Source organism: Trachurus trachurus, assembly GCF_905171665.1.
Source record: "Trachurus trachurus genome assembly, chromosome: 23".
Lineage (NCBI taxonomy): Eukaryota > Metazoa > Chordata > Actinopteri > Carangiformes > Carangidae > Trachurus > Trachurus trachurus.
Window position 1 is genome coordinate 4,419,591 of NC_139912.1, and position 17,723 is coordinate 4,437,313.

Genomic DNA, 17,723 nt, shown 5'->3' on the forward strand with positions numbered 1-17,723 from the left:
AACTGAGACACTGTGAGCTTCCGCTACAAACAAGCTTAAAGGGAAAAGCGAAGTGTTTCCACACTACATTTATGAGCCTCCGCACCGTGAAATTCTTTGACCGGCGCAAGACAGACTCATGTTTTCATTCATCAAGAATTAAAGTCAGAGGTTCGAAGACGATCACATACCGTCGTAGTTCCCACCATAAACAGCGATTCGGCAGCGTTATTCTCATGACTCGCCACGAAACCGAAAGTAATGAAACGCTGCCTGGTCGGCTCGACCAGCATTTCCACCACCACTAATAATAACAAAATAACCATAGAGACAAAACAATATACTTAACAAGTGTGGGTAGCGTAGATTCATCCACAATAATATGAGACTTTTTCATTGTCGCGGAATTTTTCGTTCTGCCGATGGAGAAACTCCTAGTTGTCCCTTTTAAAACATAGACTTATTTAATTTTTTTCGGAACAATTTCTCATGTTGGGGCTTCAATACAAGACGGACATTACAGACGAGCAGCATGGAGGTATTTGGAAGAAAAGTGAGCCCCATTCACAACCATTATATGGACAAATACTGCTGCGTGGACCCCCCCCCTGTAACTCAGAGAAGGAACGGAGGACTCTGAAACTTCTCCCAGCCCGTAGTCCACATGAGGGTGAGTAGATAATGAGTGAAATTTGAATTTTTGAATGGGTGAACTGTCCCTTTAAATCCTTTTCTCTTCATCCGACACGTGAAGAAGGTCAAACGGACTCAAACTTCTACTTTCTTCCTCCTCTCTTCCATCCATCAGGTCATGGATTTAATGAGTGTTTTAATTTACTGGTTCTGTCTCATCTGATCATTTATTCATCGTCCGGACGACGCATCCGTCTACATTACCACACAGGAGTCGCTCATTGATTCACTCTCTCCTCCTCCTCCTCCTCCTCCCTCCATCTCTTTGTTTCTCCTCCTCATCCGTCTCTCTTTTCCCTCTTTTTTGTCCTTTCATCTCTCAGGCGGCCATCGCTCTCTCACCGTCGCCGCCACCGAGCCTCGAAAATGATGTTATTGATTCAGAAATGAATTAATTAGAATGCACTTCAAGAGGGCAATTCACTTTAATCAAGTCAAGTGACGATACTCGAGCCCCGTTCCATCTGCTGATTTAAATTTATTACCCCGGCCTCTTCCTGTCAGAGAGGCGGGGAAATTATTTACACAGCTGAAGTTCTTCTTCAAACTGAGCTCCTTCACAATAAAAGCCTTTCCTTTATGTGTGTGTGTGTGTGCAGATCACCAAGGTCCCGGTCCAGGCGTGTCACCTGAAGACCGACTGTCACTCCTGTGTCTCCATGAAGGACCCGTACTGTGGCTGGTGTGTCCTCGAGGGACGGTGAGTTCAAATGCCTCTTTTTTTTACACTTTATATCGCTTTTTTTTTCATTTTCTTTTTTTTTTATACTTTATTTTGAAATGTTCAATGACGCAAGAACAGTGCAACTCATTCCCACCTAGTTACACAGTTAAGGACTGAGGTAAAAGAATAACAACAGTAACTAAACGGACAAAGTGGTAGCCTATAAATGTCATGTCTGTACAGTGGAAATGTTTAAAGGGATAGTTCAACATTTTGTCAAATTGGCCCATTGCCATAATCCCTATAGTCACAGCAGTAGGTTCGTTACCTTTAATTGTCGGTGCAAGCTATTTTTAGAACGGCGGAGCAGAGCCGTGAGCTGCTCAGAGCTACGCTACGGAGGCTCGTGATGGGATTTCTTGTTTGGTTTCCCTCATCAAACTCATCAAATACACAATCCAACAACTCCACAACGCTCTGGTGGACAAGTTGTGAGCTGCACATTCACCACGCTATGAGATAATAACACAACGTTACCAGACAGAGTTGTTTTAGAGGGAAATTCATGCAAAACCGCTGATGTGCGTTCCTGTCGAGGGCAGTTTTTTGGCAAACAGTCTCTGTATTTACCTCTAAAACAACTCTGTCTGGTAACGTTCTGTTATTATCTTACATGAGCCTCTGTAGCGTAGCTCTGAGCAGCTCACGGCTCTGCTCCGCCGTTCTAAAAACAGCTTGCACCAACAATTAAAGGTAACAGATCTACTGCTATGACTATAGCGATTATGGCAATGGGCCAATTTGACAAAATGTTGAACTATCCCTTTAAACATTGTACCTGGGCCTTAATATTGTTTTACAATTGAACCAGTTCAAGGTTTCCAGTGAGTCCACAGTTGTTAGGGGTTAATGTTTCTATATATTCAATAAAAAAGTTGCCAGATCTTTAAAAATGTATTATATCTGTTTTTTCATGACATAGGAGTTCTTCTCTAAGGGCAAACCGCTGTAAATCGCTTAATCCCAGATAATAATCCTTAAAAAATTATTCACATCAGGCTCGACTTTGGCTGCATATTGACTCAGTAGTTAAACAACTTCATAGAAGTGACCTTTCCTCCTCCTTCTTCTTGTTCTGTAGCTCATTATCTGAGCGGCAGCATCAGATATTATTGACGGCGGTTATGAGACAGGAGTCGATTGTACAAATGTGTGTTTTGAATAAACTCCTTCAGGAGGTCGACTGGTTCGTCCAGTGAGAAGTCGTGTCCTCTGGAAAAACGCTGAGTCAAAAAATTGTAGATAATCCTCTGAATCTGGTCCAGATTTCATCACTTTAAATATTAGATGTTAGATTTATTTATATATTTTTAAAAATAAAAAATTCAATTTTCACCCCGTGAGATATTGACGAACATTATCTGAAATATAAATCCTGCATCGCGCTCTGAGAGACGTTTCAAGGCGTCTTTAACCCTTTATCAGGCAAATTCAGTAACTTATTTGTGATTAATAAAATGAATTATTCACATTAACACAAAGTCCTTAAGTTTAGAAATGTTTTTTTTCACATTTTTATTTTTATAGATACTCCTTTTTGTGAAAAATATTACCTTTTTAAGGCTGAAGAGCCATATATGGTAACACCACCGACCTTGATTTGCAGTGGGATTTTTTTTTTTTAAATCCAAATTTATTTTAAGCAAAAAAAACTGCTTGAAAAAGGTCTAGTACCGAAACGTCGCAATAAATTCTGCAAGTTGGCTTTGTGTGCGGGAACTCTTCTTTGTTTAATTTGGACTTAATTGTCACCCTGCGACGCGCCTGCCAAGGAAATAGATGTGCGAAGATTTTAGCTTTTTCTGAAATACAAAAAAAAAAAAAAAAAAAAAACTCTTATAATTCCTTCCAATCAGGGTTCAGCGTTGACATGAATTAAATTATTGCTCTATAAAAGGTTCAACACGCATAAAAACTTGGCCGACGTCTTAAAAGTTTGTGTCCATGAAAAATGAAAAAGAAAAGTTTTTTTTTTTTTAATCAAACAAACGGTAAAAACATTAAAGTCTAAAAGCTAAATCTGATTGTATTGATCAAATATGTATTGATTGATCCTCAGGTGCAGCAGGAAGCAGGAGTGCAGCCGGTGGAGGGAGGACAACACCTGGCTGTGGTCGCCCCACCAGCTGTGTGTCCAGATCCAGGCCTTCGACCCCCCCAACCTCAGCTGCAGGAAAACCCAGCAGGTAACGACGACTCTGAACCAGGCTACAGTAATTCCCCCCCACCACCACCACCACCACCTCTTCTCTCCCCCGGGGGGTAACGATCGGTTCTCGCTGAGCTCAGCTTAATTCTAACCAGTCGGTCCTCTTCATCCTCCTCCTCCTCCTCCTCCTCTCAGTGTCTCTGTTGCAGCAGCAGCTTCTCAAACAGCTTCTTAACCTCCAGGGCCCCGGGGCGAACATATAGAGTTTGTGCCGACGTCTCTTTGAAAAAGAAACGGAGCTTCCTTTTCTTTTCCTTTCCTGATTTCAGTTTGTTCGTCCTCGTAGAAACCGGACTGAGGTCCGAGCCGAACACTGGATCTCTGCATCTTTACACCTGCTGTTAAAATGTGATCTGTGTCCAGTTAATACACTGTAACGCTGTGACCTTCAGTTATCACACGTTTTATGCAAAATAAGAGCAATTTTAAGAGAAGTTGACAAAATATGTGTTTTGTTTCTCAATCATTCAATCAGACTTTATTTCTATAGCAAAGCATGGTACATTTACAGTAACAGTTTGTCTCCAAACGGCTTTACTGTATATAGCATGATCAATCAATCAATCAACACGTTTATTTGTCCCCAAAGGGGCGATTAATTTGCAGAAGCAGGAGCACACGAGACAAAATATACAAAACACATGGCATAATAAAATTACAATAGTTACAACTACAACATCATAACAACATCCTCTGCCCTTGGACCCTCACATCCATAGAGGGAAAAAAAAAAGAAAAAAGGGAGATGGAGGGATCCCTCACTCAGGACTAGCAGATGTGATATAGATGTTTTGTGCAGAGAGGAAAATAGTTTACAACATGGAATATGGAAAAACATGGAAATGAAATAGCACTTTTCACACAATTTAGAAAAGATGCAACATAAAGTGCTTTACATAATGAGTTAGGGTTAGTTAGTTAGTTAGTTAGTTAGTTAGTTAGTTAGTTAGTTAGTTAGTTAAAAAATAACTAAAACTGGGGCATATTAGAGCATAAATGTAAGAAAGTATAAAGGTCAACAGGGTAAAATTAGTATAAATGGTCAAAGGAATAAAAACACAAATAGCTAAATCAACTTAAAACAGCCTAAAAGCATAAAAAAGTGAAATCCAAGAGTAAAAACATGACTGATTTCCAGCAGCTGATCAGTTATCAATACTAAGACAGGTGGGGTGGTGTGTTCAAAGACTTTATTTTAGAAATAATTGTCTAATGTTTTTGGATGTGATTCCTTTTTACTTTTGTAAACTTTACTTTGTTGAATCAACATCCTGCAAGAGTTTTTTTTTATTATTTCTTTTGGCTTAAATTCGTTAGTTGGATTTTTTTTTTACTCCTCAAAAATGTCAAAAAAAAAAACTTTGTGCAACAAGTTTCTTTGTTCTGTCAAATGAAGTAAGTTCAGAAGTACAGAACAAAAACATGAGTCATGTTACAGAAAAAAAAACCCTTTATTGTGTAAAAGTCACAAAACATTAACACCATGAGATAACTCCCTCCCTCACCGATCTCACCTCGGACCTGAGCTGCCTCCAGATCGATTCCCGCTCCGTCTCATTCCTGATTAATCGTCTGGATTCAAGATCCCACTTTAATTTCCCGGTGTAAACAGGCGGCGGTGGTGTTGTTCTTGTTATTAGTGTAGCTACAAACCCTCCGAGGGATTTTTAATGAGCTCGTCTTTACAACCTGAACAGAACCAGGACCCTAACGACCCTGAACAGAATAAATGTGACGGGTTCGTGTTCCTGCTGTTTGTTTGGTTTTTAAAGGTTTTCTTCTCCTTTCACAAAGAATCAGAATAAAACTCAGAAAAAGGCAGAAATGATCTCAGTCAACAGCTTGAAAATAAAAAGTAGAAACTCTTTAAAAGTATAAAGTTTTAAACCAAAGTCCAGTGTGCTGCTTTTTTATTTTATTTTATTTTTTTCTCATCTCTCTTTGAACCTGATGGATCAACTTTATGAATTAATGAGAAATCGATTTGCTGCCATGAAGACACGTCGTCCTTCAACATGTCCATTCATTCAACACCCACCACACCATCGACTCCACTCCTTCTTTCCTTCCTTCCTTCCTTCCTTCCTCCCATCATGCCTTTTTTCTTTCACCAGCAGAATAATAATAAAAAAAAAGAGACTTCACTCTTCGCTCTGTTGTTTATCGTGTAGTTTTTTTTTTCTGCTGATGAAGACGTTCGGCTGTAAAAATTCTGTGCAGAATAATAAAAAATAAAATAAAATAGAATAGAATAAAGAAAGAAAAGTGGGAGCTGCTCAGGTCGATGCGAGGACTTTTTGGGGTTTTTGTTCTGTATGTAGATTGTGATTGTTGTCGGTGATTTTTGTGAACGCGGTTCTCATCAGACGTGATGAGGAGGAAGAGGAGGAAGAGGCAGCAAAACAAAAGCGTCGGTGTGTGATGACAATAATCAGGGCAGAGTTGTGATAAACAAGATGCAAAGTAGAAGGAGGAAGGTAAAAAAAACAAAAATACATCTCAGTATAGTTTTCCTTTTCCTTCTCCTCTCTCTGGAGCTCTAGTAACAACAGGTCGGTGTCGGCCAATCAGAAGAGAGACTCTCTTCTAATTGACTGATCCAATTAAAATAGAATAGATTTCAGAATAAAACACTCAGAGAAACTAAATCCTGCAAGTTGTTGTTGGATGGATGTTTGGGTCCAAATGGTGGTGAGGGGGCGGGGCTTAGTTGTGACATCACAAAGTGACAGGAAGTCCTGACGGCTGGTGTAATAAGGCTCAGTTTCTGAATACAGGCTGTGTGCATTTCTCTGTGGACTGAGGCTTTGATACTTTCACAGTATTAATATAGAACCTAGAGCTGCTTTATAATCACACTACACATGGACATCTACCTTTATACTGTATGGAGCTTTAACACAAACATCTACCTTTATACTGTATGGAGCTTTAACACAAACATCTACCTTTATACTGTATGGAGCTTTAATACAAACATCTACCTTTATACTGTATGGAGCTTTAACACAAACATCTACCTTTATACTGTATGGAGCTTTAACACAAACATCTACCTTTATACTGTATGGAGCTTTAACACAAACATCTACCTTTATACTGTATGGAGCTTTAACACCAACATCTACCTTTATACTGTATGGAGCTTTAACACCAACATCTACCTTTATACTGTATGGAGCTTTAACACAAACATCTACCTTTATACTGTATGGAGCTTTAATACAAACATCTACCTTTATACTTTATGGAGCTTTAATACAAACATCTACCTTTATACTTTATGGAGCTTTAATACAAACATCTACCTTTATACTTTATGGAGCTTTAATACAAACATCTACCTTTATTTTGAAGGAACTTTAACACAAACATCTACCTTTATAGAGTATGGAGCTTTAACACAAACATTTACTGTACCTTTATACTGTTAATTATAGTTTGTTTACATTGTTAAGACAGATGTCTCCACTGTGTAAACTGGATAATTTAACATAATTTAATAAGACGAGTCGCTGACCTCAGATCAGATCCAGTCTGACTCGTTGAACCCGTCGTGTTTCACAATTTGCTTCACGTAGCAAAACTCTTTTTAAAAGTCACATATCAGTAATTCATATCTGCAAATTAAGAAATTTCTCCACCTCAGCAGCGTTCATTAGCACTAAATCCTCCAAGTTCCTGGTGAGTTCAGGTTCCTTTCGAACAAACGGCTGCTTAAGTTTTTGACCTCAGCAGAAAGAAAGAGACAGTAGAATTTCTTTTGGGTCCATGTAGAAGTAGATGAATGTGCTGCATCTTAATTAGGGAGTTTGGGACTTCGGCCTCTGTTGCAGCATCGCAGTTTGTGATTTTAATCTGATAAGACAGTAGGACTTTGGCTTTAAAACATTCTCCAGGAGGAGGAGGAAGAGGAAGAAGAGGAGGAAGAGGAAGAGGAGGAGGAGGAGGTCTGGGGTGAATTCATTCAGGGTCTCAGAGTTTCACCGGATCAAGAAGTTAAAAAATTAAAACTTCAGCAGTAAAATTAAAACGGTTGAGGTCAGCGAGGACTAACGAGCTCATGTTTGCACCGCGCAGTCGAATAGTAATTATCACTGCGCGCGCACACACACTCACACACACACACACACACACACACACAGGATGCATGATTCATAGGATTCATTAAGGTCGTACTTTTACACTCACACGACGCTGCTCATTAACACAGTATCGTCAGACAGCTGCTGCTTCATCATTTATCATTATTATCGGGAATCAATCTCTCTGCTTCCTGTTTTTTCATTAAAGGGACATTGTGTAACTTCTCCTGTTCTCTATTAACGAAAATCGATTATTTGGTTCTTCAGTCTGTTTTTCATTAACCAGTGCTCCCCCCCATCAACAAAGTGAAGTGTTCCTTTCAGCTCTGAATGAGCCGTTCATATCATTCATATCTACATGGAGCGGGTAAGCTCGGTGCTGGCTGCCATGTGGTGTCGGCCATGTTTTTACGTTCAGTGGCAGCGTGACGGTAGGAAACCACGGAAACTCAGCGGAGACACCGGAGCTGTCTGAAGCAAGTTAATTAAAAAAATTTGAAATGTACAATTTGTTATTTATTAATAAAAGAAATAAGCAATCACAAAAGAGTGAAAAGAGAGAAACTGCTTGATTTGATTTCCCTTCCTTCTTCTTCTCCTTTCCCTTCTTCCTCCCCTACTTCCTTCCTCCTCAAAAAATGAGGAAAAAAGAAAAGAAAAAGACAATCAAACATACAGAACAAATCAAAACAAAAATAGCAGCAGCATAGCATGTGTCACCACTCATTACTCTAACTTATATAAATTAATCATCCTGTTTTTAAGTACTTTTTACTGTTACGTGCAGTGGCTGTCTGCCGTCCGCCCAATTTCAGGTGAATGCAGCATGAAAAATACGATTGAGTTGCTTGCGATATACAACCGCAACGCTAGCTGGGAGGAATTCCTACACAATGTTCCTTTAAACTCCGCCCCTCCTCCTCTTCTTCCCTCCTCCTCCAGGTGGAAATCAGCATTCCCACTCTTCCCAGACTGCGGCCGTCCGACTCCATCCAGTGTGACTTCGGCACCTTCGTCCGTGCCGCCATCGTGACAGGCCGGGACCAGGCGCTGGTCACCTGCGCGCTGCCGAACCCCGGGGAGATCCCTACCACCCCCGACCAGCAGGGTAGGTGGAGTCACGGAAAAAGGGTTAACAGGAAGTAGCACATCGATCGTCGTTCCCTGAGTTACGTCTGACAGGCAACAGAGCCGATCAAATATTATAATATTGTTAAAATCCTGATTTATCTTTTTTTGTTTTTTTGGTAACCCTTTAATTTACAGGCTTGACCGTTTTTTTTCATCAACAAAAGTGGTACAATTTCTCCCTTTTTAAAAAAGAAGAAAAATAGTGAGAAAAAAGTGGTAAGATTAAAAAAAAAAAAAAAAAAAGTAAAAAAAAATTAGAAAAAGTGGTAAGATTTCTGAAAAAAAAGTTTAACATTTTCTAGAAAAAAGTTGTAAAATTTCTAAAAAAAACAAAAAAAAAAGGGGTTTTGGTAACCCTTTAATTTACAGGCTGCGTATTACGTGATCATGTCAAGAAATAGCCTAACAATTAATTGTGTCATAATGTCTAGAAATAACCTAAAAATAACCAGTTTCATTGTAATGTGGAGAAATATCGCCAAGAAATAACGATTGATTGCTTTAGAAATAGCCCAGAAATATCGGTCAATGGCAAGGACTTGGTGGAGAAAAATTTAAAGCATGCCATAATGAAAAATATATGAAATTGACCGTTTTTTTTTCTATTTGTATCTTAATGCATTTTTATATCTTAAATGTAAATCACTTTGAATTTATTATTGGAAGGTGCTGCATAGATGACAAATACTACAGCTCTGGAAAACGGCTTCAAAATGATCCGTTTCTCTGTTTTTACATATATTATGTATGTGTGTTTGAGTAAAATTTACATTTTTGCTTTATTCTATTAACTACTGACAACATCTCTCCCAAAACTGAAATAAAAATATCGTCATTTAGAGGATTATTGGCAGAAAATGTGAAAATAACAAAAAATATTAAGTTTTTCAGACCTTGAATAATAATAATTGAAAGAAATCATGTTCATATTCATTCCTAAACAACACAACACAAATATTTTAACCAAGGAAGAGTTTATAAATCAATTTTTGTGGGATAATGTCAATGTTTAATCCCAGCAATGGGTTTTATAATGTTCCTATAAAATCAAGTTGTGTTTGTGTTGGTATTAAAACACATGCTTTTTAAGAAACATTTGTGAAAGTGGTCCAGAGCTGTATATAAAACTTAAAAAGCAGCAATAATCACATTATGGGGTCTTTTTTATTGGTTTCCTCCTGGTCCTGGACTGGTTTATGTGAACAGTATGAACCTGTGAGGAAGCAAAGCCTGCAAGACGAAGCTCAGGGATTCATTTTATATCAGAGATTATTATTTTTTTTATGTTACAGATGCACTTACCTTGTTTCTTTGTGTGTGTGTGTGTGTGTGTGTGTGTGTGTGTTCAGACTACGTGTCCGTCCCAGTCAAGGTTCTGGTAAACAACAAAATTGAGGTCACGTCCGGAGAGTATCACTTCTACAACTGCGCCGCCACCGTCAGGAAGAACCAAAACACACCGTAAGACACACACACACAGATATATACAGTACACACTTGTATAACACACACACACACACACTCACACACGACTGCATTGTGTGTTTCCAGGTGCATAGCGTGTGTGACCAGTGAGTGGGGGTGTCAGTGGAACGCTCAGGATCACAGCTGCAGCGACAGCGACGACACCGTGGACGGAGAACACATCATCAAACCACAACAGGTGTGTGTGTGTGTGTGCACGTGTGTGTTCATGTGTTTGAAATTAACAGAAGATGACATCATCATAATCAATATTCCCAATATTTCCCTGTTCCAGCCCGACAGCTGTCCTCAGTTCGAGTCCCCGGAGCCGCTGCTGATTCCCGTCGGCTACGAGATCCCGATCGGCTTCCAGGGAAGAAACCTGGACATTTACCTGGTGGGCGGAGCCACGGCTGCTCGTTAACTCATTAACACAGTAGTTCTCAAACTTTTTTTTACATCAAGGACCCCTACATTTACACAAATTAGACCAAGGATCCCCCATTAGACTAAATTTTGAAGCAAATACCAGAAATACACAAATATTTACTTAGTCAATGTATGTTCAAATTAGGCATGGATTTTTGGAAAGATATTGGGGAGAAATTTGTGGAAAAAAGTGTTACAATTTCTCAAAAAAAAGTTGAAATATTTCTTGAAAAAAGGGGTAAACATTCTAAAAAAAGAAAAGAAAAAAAGTAAAAAGAAAAAAATTGAGAAAAACATGGTAAGATTTCTAAAAGAAAAATTAATAAAAAAGTTTTAACATTTTCTAGAATTCTCAAAAAAAGAAAAGTTGTAAAAAAAAAAAAAAGAAAGTTCTAGCAAAACATAGTAAAATTTCTCCAAAAAAGTTTTTTAAAAATTGAGAAAAAAGTGGTAGGATTTCTTAAAAAAAAAAAAAGTTTAAAATTTTCTAGAAAAAAGTGATAAGAATTGAGAAAAAAAAGTTTTTAAAAAAGAGAAGAAAAAAAAGTGGTAAGATTTCTAAAAAAAAAAAAAAAAATTAAAAAAAAAAGTTTTAAATTTTTCTAAAAGAAAATTCTAGAAAAACATGGGAACATTTCTCAAAAAAATGGTAACATTTCTCAAAAAAAGAGAAGTTTTTAAAAAAATTGTAAAATTCTTTATAAATCAAACAAACTGGTAAAATTTCTAAAAAAAAAAATTCTAGAAAAAAAATGCTAAAATTTCAAGAAAAAGTTGGGGACCCTCTTCAGCCCTCTCAAGGACCCCACTTTGAGAACCATTGCCTTGAAGAACACCTGAACACAGTCAACAACCTCTCTCTCTCTGTCTGTCTGCAGGGCCACACGTTCGCCATCGGCACGGAGCTGATGAAGCAGACGGAGGACGACGTCCTGCAGGAGCAGAGTTCCAGGTTCAAGTTCACCGGTCACAAGGTCAGTGAAGAGGAAACACACCTGAGTTCATCCAGACTGAAACTTTAACTTTAATGTGATTCAGCTGGAAAAAAGTACATCAATTAAATAAATCACAATATTCATATGAATAAATCCTGTTTGGGTAAAAACGACTCGTTTAAATCAGTTCGGGGTCGATGTCAACAAGACTTTTTTGTGTCTTTACGCAAATTGAATTATTTATTCTGAGGTTATTTGCAAATATAAAAAGTACATTAACCCGTGTGCAGCATTAATTCAGGTCAGCTGCTGTTTAATTTAGGAATCACATCTCTGTATATTTAGTTTCTTTTCTTTCTTTTTTTTTTACCTTTTAATCATAAAAAAACACATTTTATTCAGTCATTTATTCACTTACTTAATTCATAACCACTCTGCCTGTTGTTAATTCCTGCTACTGTAACTGTATGTATTCATTTACTTTATCAGTTGTATCTCTTTAGTTAGTGCTGAGAGGCGAGGCCCACTAGTGGACAGTGAAGGTATAACACAACAGATAAATGCAACATAAATACTGTTTAAATGGTAAATTCAAACAAAATTATCCTTAAAAACATTTAAAACTTTATATTTTTAGATCTCAGCGTTGCTCTATTTTCACTTTAGTCGTTGAAAACCACTTTAATAACTAAACATAATTGACCTCTGTTGTTGAACATGACCCGTCAAACACTTTAGAGGCTTTTTAATGGACCGCGAGTCGGAGACGATTCAAACGGTTTAATGGATCAAAACGTTTAATCATGAAGCAGCAGGCCATAATTTAAGCACGTTGTTTAAAAAAGGAATGAATAAAGAACAGCAGCGGATATTAAAAGGTTTTTATTTATCAAAATAAAAGCGACTATCATGTGAAATAAAGAGGTGTTAGAATAAAAACCGGCGTCTCTGCTCTGTTTGTCTTTGAGGTGACTCATTTGTTATTTTCGACACAAGCGTCTGAATTAAATCCATTTCCTGCTCTTAATAATAAAACACTCGATGTTTCTGTCGTGGCGTCCATTAGTCGTCCTCGCAGCTCAGAATAAATCCTCCCTGTTCTCTTTATTTATTTATTTATTTATTTATTTATTTATTTATTTATTTATTTATTTATTTCTTGTTGTCGACAAGAAAGAAACGTTGCCACAGTCACAGAAGTGTTATCATTAATGATGATAATTAGGGAATTAGAGAATCATTAGTGTTTGATTTGTGAGTAAACGGTGACTCAGGCCCTTGCTGTGTGTGTGTGTGTGTGTCTGTTTGTGTGTCTGTGTGTGTTTGTGTGTGTTTTGTGTGTTTTTATTTGTTGTGCTTCCTGTTCAATCAGGTGAGTTTTTAGTTTTTGATTAGACTCATTGACTCGTGTGTCTGCTGGCGCCCCCTGCTGGTCGAAAACAAAGCTCTTTCTATATTATAATGATATCCCTGAGTCACTAAAGTGCAATGTGTGTGTGTGTGTGTGTGTGTGTTTGTGTGTGTGTGTGTGTGTGTGTGTGTGTCAACGACTCTGTTGTGTGTCTTCTCTTCTCTCCAACGCACACAAACTTCGTTTTTTTTTTTCCCCTCTTCTCTGCCTCCATTGATCTTCACCACATGCCGAGTCTGAGACTGCCAATATGTAGTTAAAGTGTGTGTGTGCGTCTATTTGTGTGTGTGTGTGTGTGTGTGTGTGTGTGTGTGTGTGTGTGTGTGTGTGTGTGTGTGTGTGTGTGTGTGTGTGTGTGTGTGCGCTGCTGATTCCACACACTCATTATCTCCGGTGTTTGTGTCGACATTCACATTTATTTTGTTCCTTCACTCTTCTTCTCCTCACTCACACACACAGCCTTAGAGAAACACTCCCTTGATTTATGACTACAGGAACGTGCGAGTGTGTGTGTGTGTGTGTGTGTGTGTTTGTGTGTGTGTGTGTGTCCCTGAGTGTGTTTATGTGTGTACTGACCTTCACAGTTTGCGTATATGCGAGGTAATTTACTGTTGAGGTGCAAATAGGGAGGAATGTTTTTCTACGCTGTGCTAATGTAAACCTGATGGGATGTGTGTATGTGTGTGTGTTTTAATGGTATGTGTGTGTTTGTGTGTTTTAATGGTGTGTGTGTGTGTGTGTGTTTTTGTGTTTGTGTGTTTTTGTGTGCAGTTTGACTACGACAAGCAGCAGGAAGTGAACGTATCCTTCCATATAAAAGACCGAGACACTGAGAGGAAGATTGACAGCACTCTGACAGGTTGGTGTGTCACTTACTCAAACACACACACACACACACACACACACACACACACACACACACACACACACACACACACACACACATACACTTAATCTCTCTTACACACACACACACACACACACACACACACACACACATACACATTCACACACACATTTACACTCATAAGTTGCACATACAGTTTCACACACAGCGAGATGAAGCGTCAAAGTGCAGTTTGAGTTTCTTTTTCTTATTTCCCATTCAGTTGCAGCTAAATTATGATAATTACGCTAAACTCTTCTCCCTCTTCTTCCTCCTCCTCCTCCTCCTCCTCTTCCTCCTCCTCCTCCTCCAGTCGTGCTGTACAACTGCTCCGTGGGAAGAGAGGACTGCAGTCTGTGTAAACACGCCGACGCCAAGTACCAGTGTGTGTGGTGCGCCGCCTCACGCTCCTGTGTTTACCGGGAGCTCTGCCCGGCGCCACAGCCGGCCCAGTGCCCCAACCCGGAGATCACTGATGTGAGTCACACCAGGCCACGCCCCCTTTTTATTATTATTATTATTATTATTATTATTATTATTATTATTATTATTATTATTATTATTATTATTATTACTTTTATTACACCAGAAATACAATGTGCTCATTCTGTATTATGTGTGTGCAGTAGAGATAATGTGATGGCGTGACCTTTAAACGTTTAAATCTCTCGGGCGTTGAGTTGCGTTTTCCCGCCGCTGTGTTTTTTTTTTCTTTCTTTAATGGAAACAGGCAATAGCATACACAATGTATAACCCTAACCCACAAACAGAAAACAAAGGACAGAACAAACCTGACGACAAAATAAAACAGGACCAAAACAGGACAGAAAAGTAAAGCAAAAACAAACAACTACAACAAAAAGGGAATTAAATTATTTTAGTAACTAATTAATGTACATTTACTCAAATGTAGGTTTTTCCCATTTTTTGTTATGCATTTCCACCTTATCTTGATTTGGTGCGATCATTTTTTCCAAAAGAAATTGGCGACGCAATGTATCTCTAAAATAAAAAGTTCAAAAATCTTCTCTTAAATCTTAAATATAAATATTTTCCCCAAAATAATGATCATGTTTACAATCTGCGGGCATTTTGCATCCAGTACTCCCAACAAAATACTTAGTGGTGTAAATTCAAAATGACTCATTTTGGGTCTTAGCCACTTTTGAAAGTCTAACCACAGTCTGACTACATGTGTATATTATTATTATTACTTTTATTACACCAGCAGTACAATGTGCTCATTCTGTATTATTTGTGTGCAGTAGAGAGATAATGTGACCTTTAAGCGTTTAAACGTTTAAATCTCTCGGGCGTTGAGTTGCGTTTTCCCTTTCGCGGTGTTACGTGAGACCAGACAACCTTTTGACATGAATCACAACGGCTCGTCTGAAATTTATCTTCCTCTGTGGTGGTGGTGGGGAAGAAAAGAAAAGAAAGGAAAAAAAAAACACAATCTGCCGGTTTCAAAGGAATTACTGAGGAAGAACTTGTCAGTGCGCTGACGGCAACCTGCTGCAATGTGTCACAGTCACAGGGAAGAAATCACACGGACGACCGCCGACGGTTCGACGGACGGGAGCGGGTTTTAAATGCATCAGTGAGCGGATCAGACAGGAACCTGCAGCCCTACAATAACCTACTGTGGGATATTGTTTTTCCTGTTTTCCTGACCTAAAAAATGTTTTGGAAAAGTAATTTTAACAAAACGCTGGTGACATTTTCATTAAATTTTGCAGTTGTTATTCCTCTGAGGACAAAGAACATCTACTTAATGTTCTCTAAGCTTCATCATCCACTCAGAATTTAAATTCCATTAAAAACATTTACAGCTTTGATTTACATATTAATTTGCTACTTATTGATTTGATTGACATGAAACGTCATTCATGATCCCAGCAGGATGAACCGTGACCCTCTATCTTGGAAACTCAAACTGGAACTCAGATTTTCATAAAACATGGTGATCCATGAAAAAACTTGCACTAGACATTCATTATCCTCAGAGGATCTAATCATTAATGTAATACACTATTTTACTATTAGGGATAAATCTTTTTATTTGGATCACAATCTCAGTCGTTACTGGTCGGATTTTTATCATATTAGCTAGAAAGGTTAAGGTCTTGATAAACATCTAATTAAATGACAGATAATGGTGAAATTAGCTGTAGGTATTCATGATCTCCAGAGGATGAACTGTTCTGTTATGCAGTCGCCCTTATTTTTGTGTAGTTCCACTTTAATCTGCATGAGAAATGATTTGAAACTCCTGGTTAGAGTGGCTTAAAACTTTCTTTGTCCTCAGAGGATGATCCATAACTGAATGAATTTAATGAACTTGAATGAGTGAACTGTCCAGAATTCACTTTGGTTTTTTTTTTTGTAGTTTTATTGTTTGTCTGGAAAAAAAAAACTTTGGTTTGGTCAGAGTGCCTTAAAACTGTGGATGTTCATGATCTCCAGAGGATGAACTGTCACGGATTTTTGTATATTTCTACTGTTTGACTGGAAAAAAAACTTCTTCTGGATGTTTTTGGTCCTCAGAGGATGATCCTTAATATTTGTATTGGCTCCAGGAGCTTTTGTTGCACGACAACTTAACACTTAGTTATACAAAAAGGACAAACTACTACTAATATCAAATCCACTGTAGATATCCATCATGATCTCCAGAGGTTGAACTGTCGTGCATTCACCCTGATTTTCCTCCGTTTCCGCTGTTTGACCATAAAAACTTCAACCTTCATTAGATGTTGTTTGAAACACCTGGTCAGAGAGTGCCTTAAAAAAAATGTATTTTCTGTTCTTGTTCCCCAGAGGATAATCCATAATGTTCAAATCAAAGCTTTTAATTAATGCACCACAAATTTAACAACACAACACTAAATTGTACAGCAGAGATCAACTCTACTGTCCTTCTGTGATTAAGATTAAATCCACTGTGGATGTTCATGATCTCCAGAGGATGAACCGTCCAGAGAAACATGCACATAAACTCTTAAAAAAAGAGCATGCACTCGTCATCTTCTTCCACCACCACCATCACCGGCAGCAGCAGCAGCAGCAGCAGCTCGATGAAACTGTTCCCCGGTTTGACATTGGTGTGTGTTGATGTGACATCGGGGATGAATAAAGGATAAATGGAAGCTCCTCCATCTGTTTGGATAATTGTGAATTCGGCTCCATTAGATTTCTCCTGTGAGATCGACTGACTCCCCTCCTCTAACTTTTCCCCCGTTCATTTTTCTTTTTTAAAGCTTCATCTTCGTCTTTTAGATTAAAATCCTGCCTTTTATAGAAATCCATACAGCGTCTCAACACAAACAAGACAATTTCTCAGTCAATCCTCTCCCCCCGTCTTCGTCCCGACCCGTATTTTTCTTCCCACTCGCTCATATCGTATTCACCGTTCGTTCCCATCCCGCTGCACGACTTCAATATGTTTCCTATTTTCTCTGCAACATCAGTCATTTGTTTCCGAGGCCCCGCGTCTCGATTTCCTTTGGGTTTGGCGGCTGATTAGGTCAAGAGTTGTTAGTTGTTGCTCATCAACATTTGAGCTTGTTGTTGTGTAGGGCTTTTAACTCGCGAGGGGGAAAAAAGAAACATTAAATAGATGGAACAACTGAAATTACTTTCACTTCTCATGTGGCCACATCAGACCGGAGCTAAATTGGGCCCAAACTGTGGCAGATAAGCGCAGCCTCTCTCTTTCTTTCTCTCTTTCTCTCTCTCAGGCAGCAACACACTGTATGTACTCGCTTGTACATCATT

General features: G+C 38.5%; 1 protein-coding gene across 2 annotated transcripts in view; it reads left to right on the forward strand.

Annotated features, from left to right (window-relative positions):
- LOC311006681 (plexin-B2-like) overlaps positions 1–17,723 on the forward strand; it is a 236,268-nt gene that overhangs the window by 177,737 nt on the left and 40,808 nt on the right. For both annotated transcript variants that reach the window (XM_083999572.1, XM_083999573.1), the window contains exons 10-18: positions 1,272–1,372; positions 3,456–3,582; positions 8,633–8,798; positions 10,171–10,282; positions 10,373–10,484; positions 10,581–10,682; positions 11,593–11,688; positions 13,832–13,919; positions 14,260–14,423. In XM_083999572.1, coding sequence (XP_083855698.1) covers positions 1,272–1,372; positions 3,456–3,582; positions 8,633–8,798; positions 10,171–10,282; positions 10,373–10,484; positions 10,581–10,682; positions 11,593–11,688; positions 13,832–13,919; positions 14,260–14,423 — 1,068 coding nt within the window. The remainder of the gene's footprint in view (positions 1–1,271; positions 1,373–3,455; positions 3,583–8,632; positions 8,799–10,170; positions 10,283–10,372; positions 10,485–10,580; positions 10,683–11,592; positions 11,689–13,831; positions 13,920–14,259; positions 14,424–17,723) is intronic.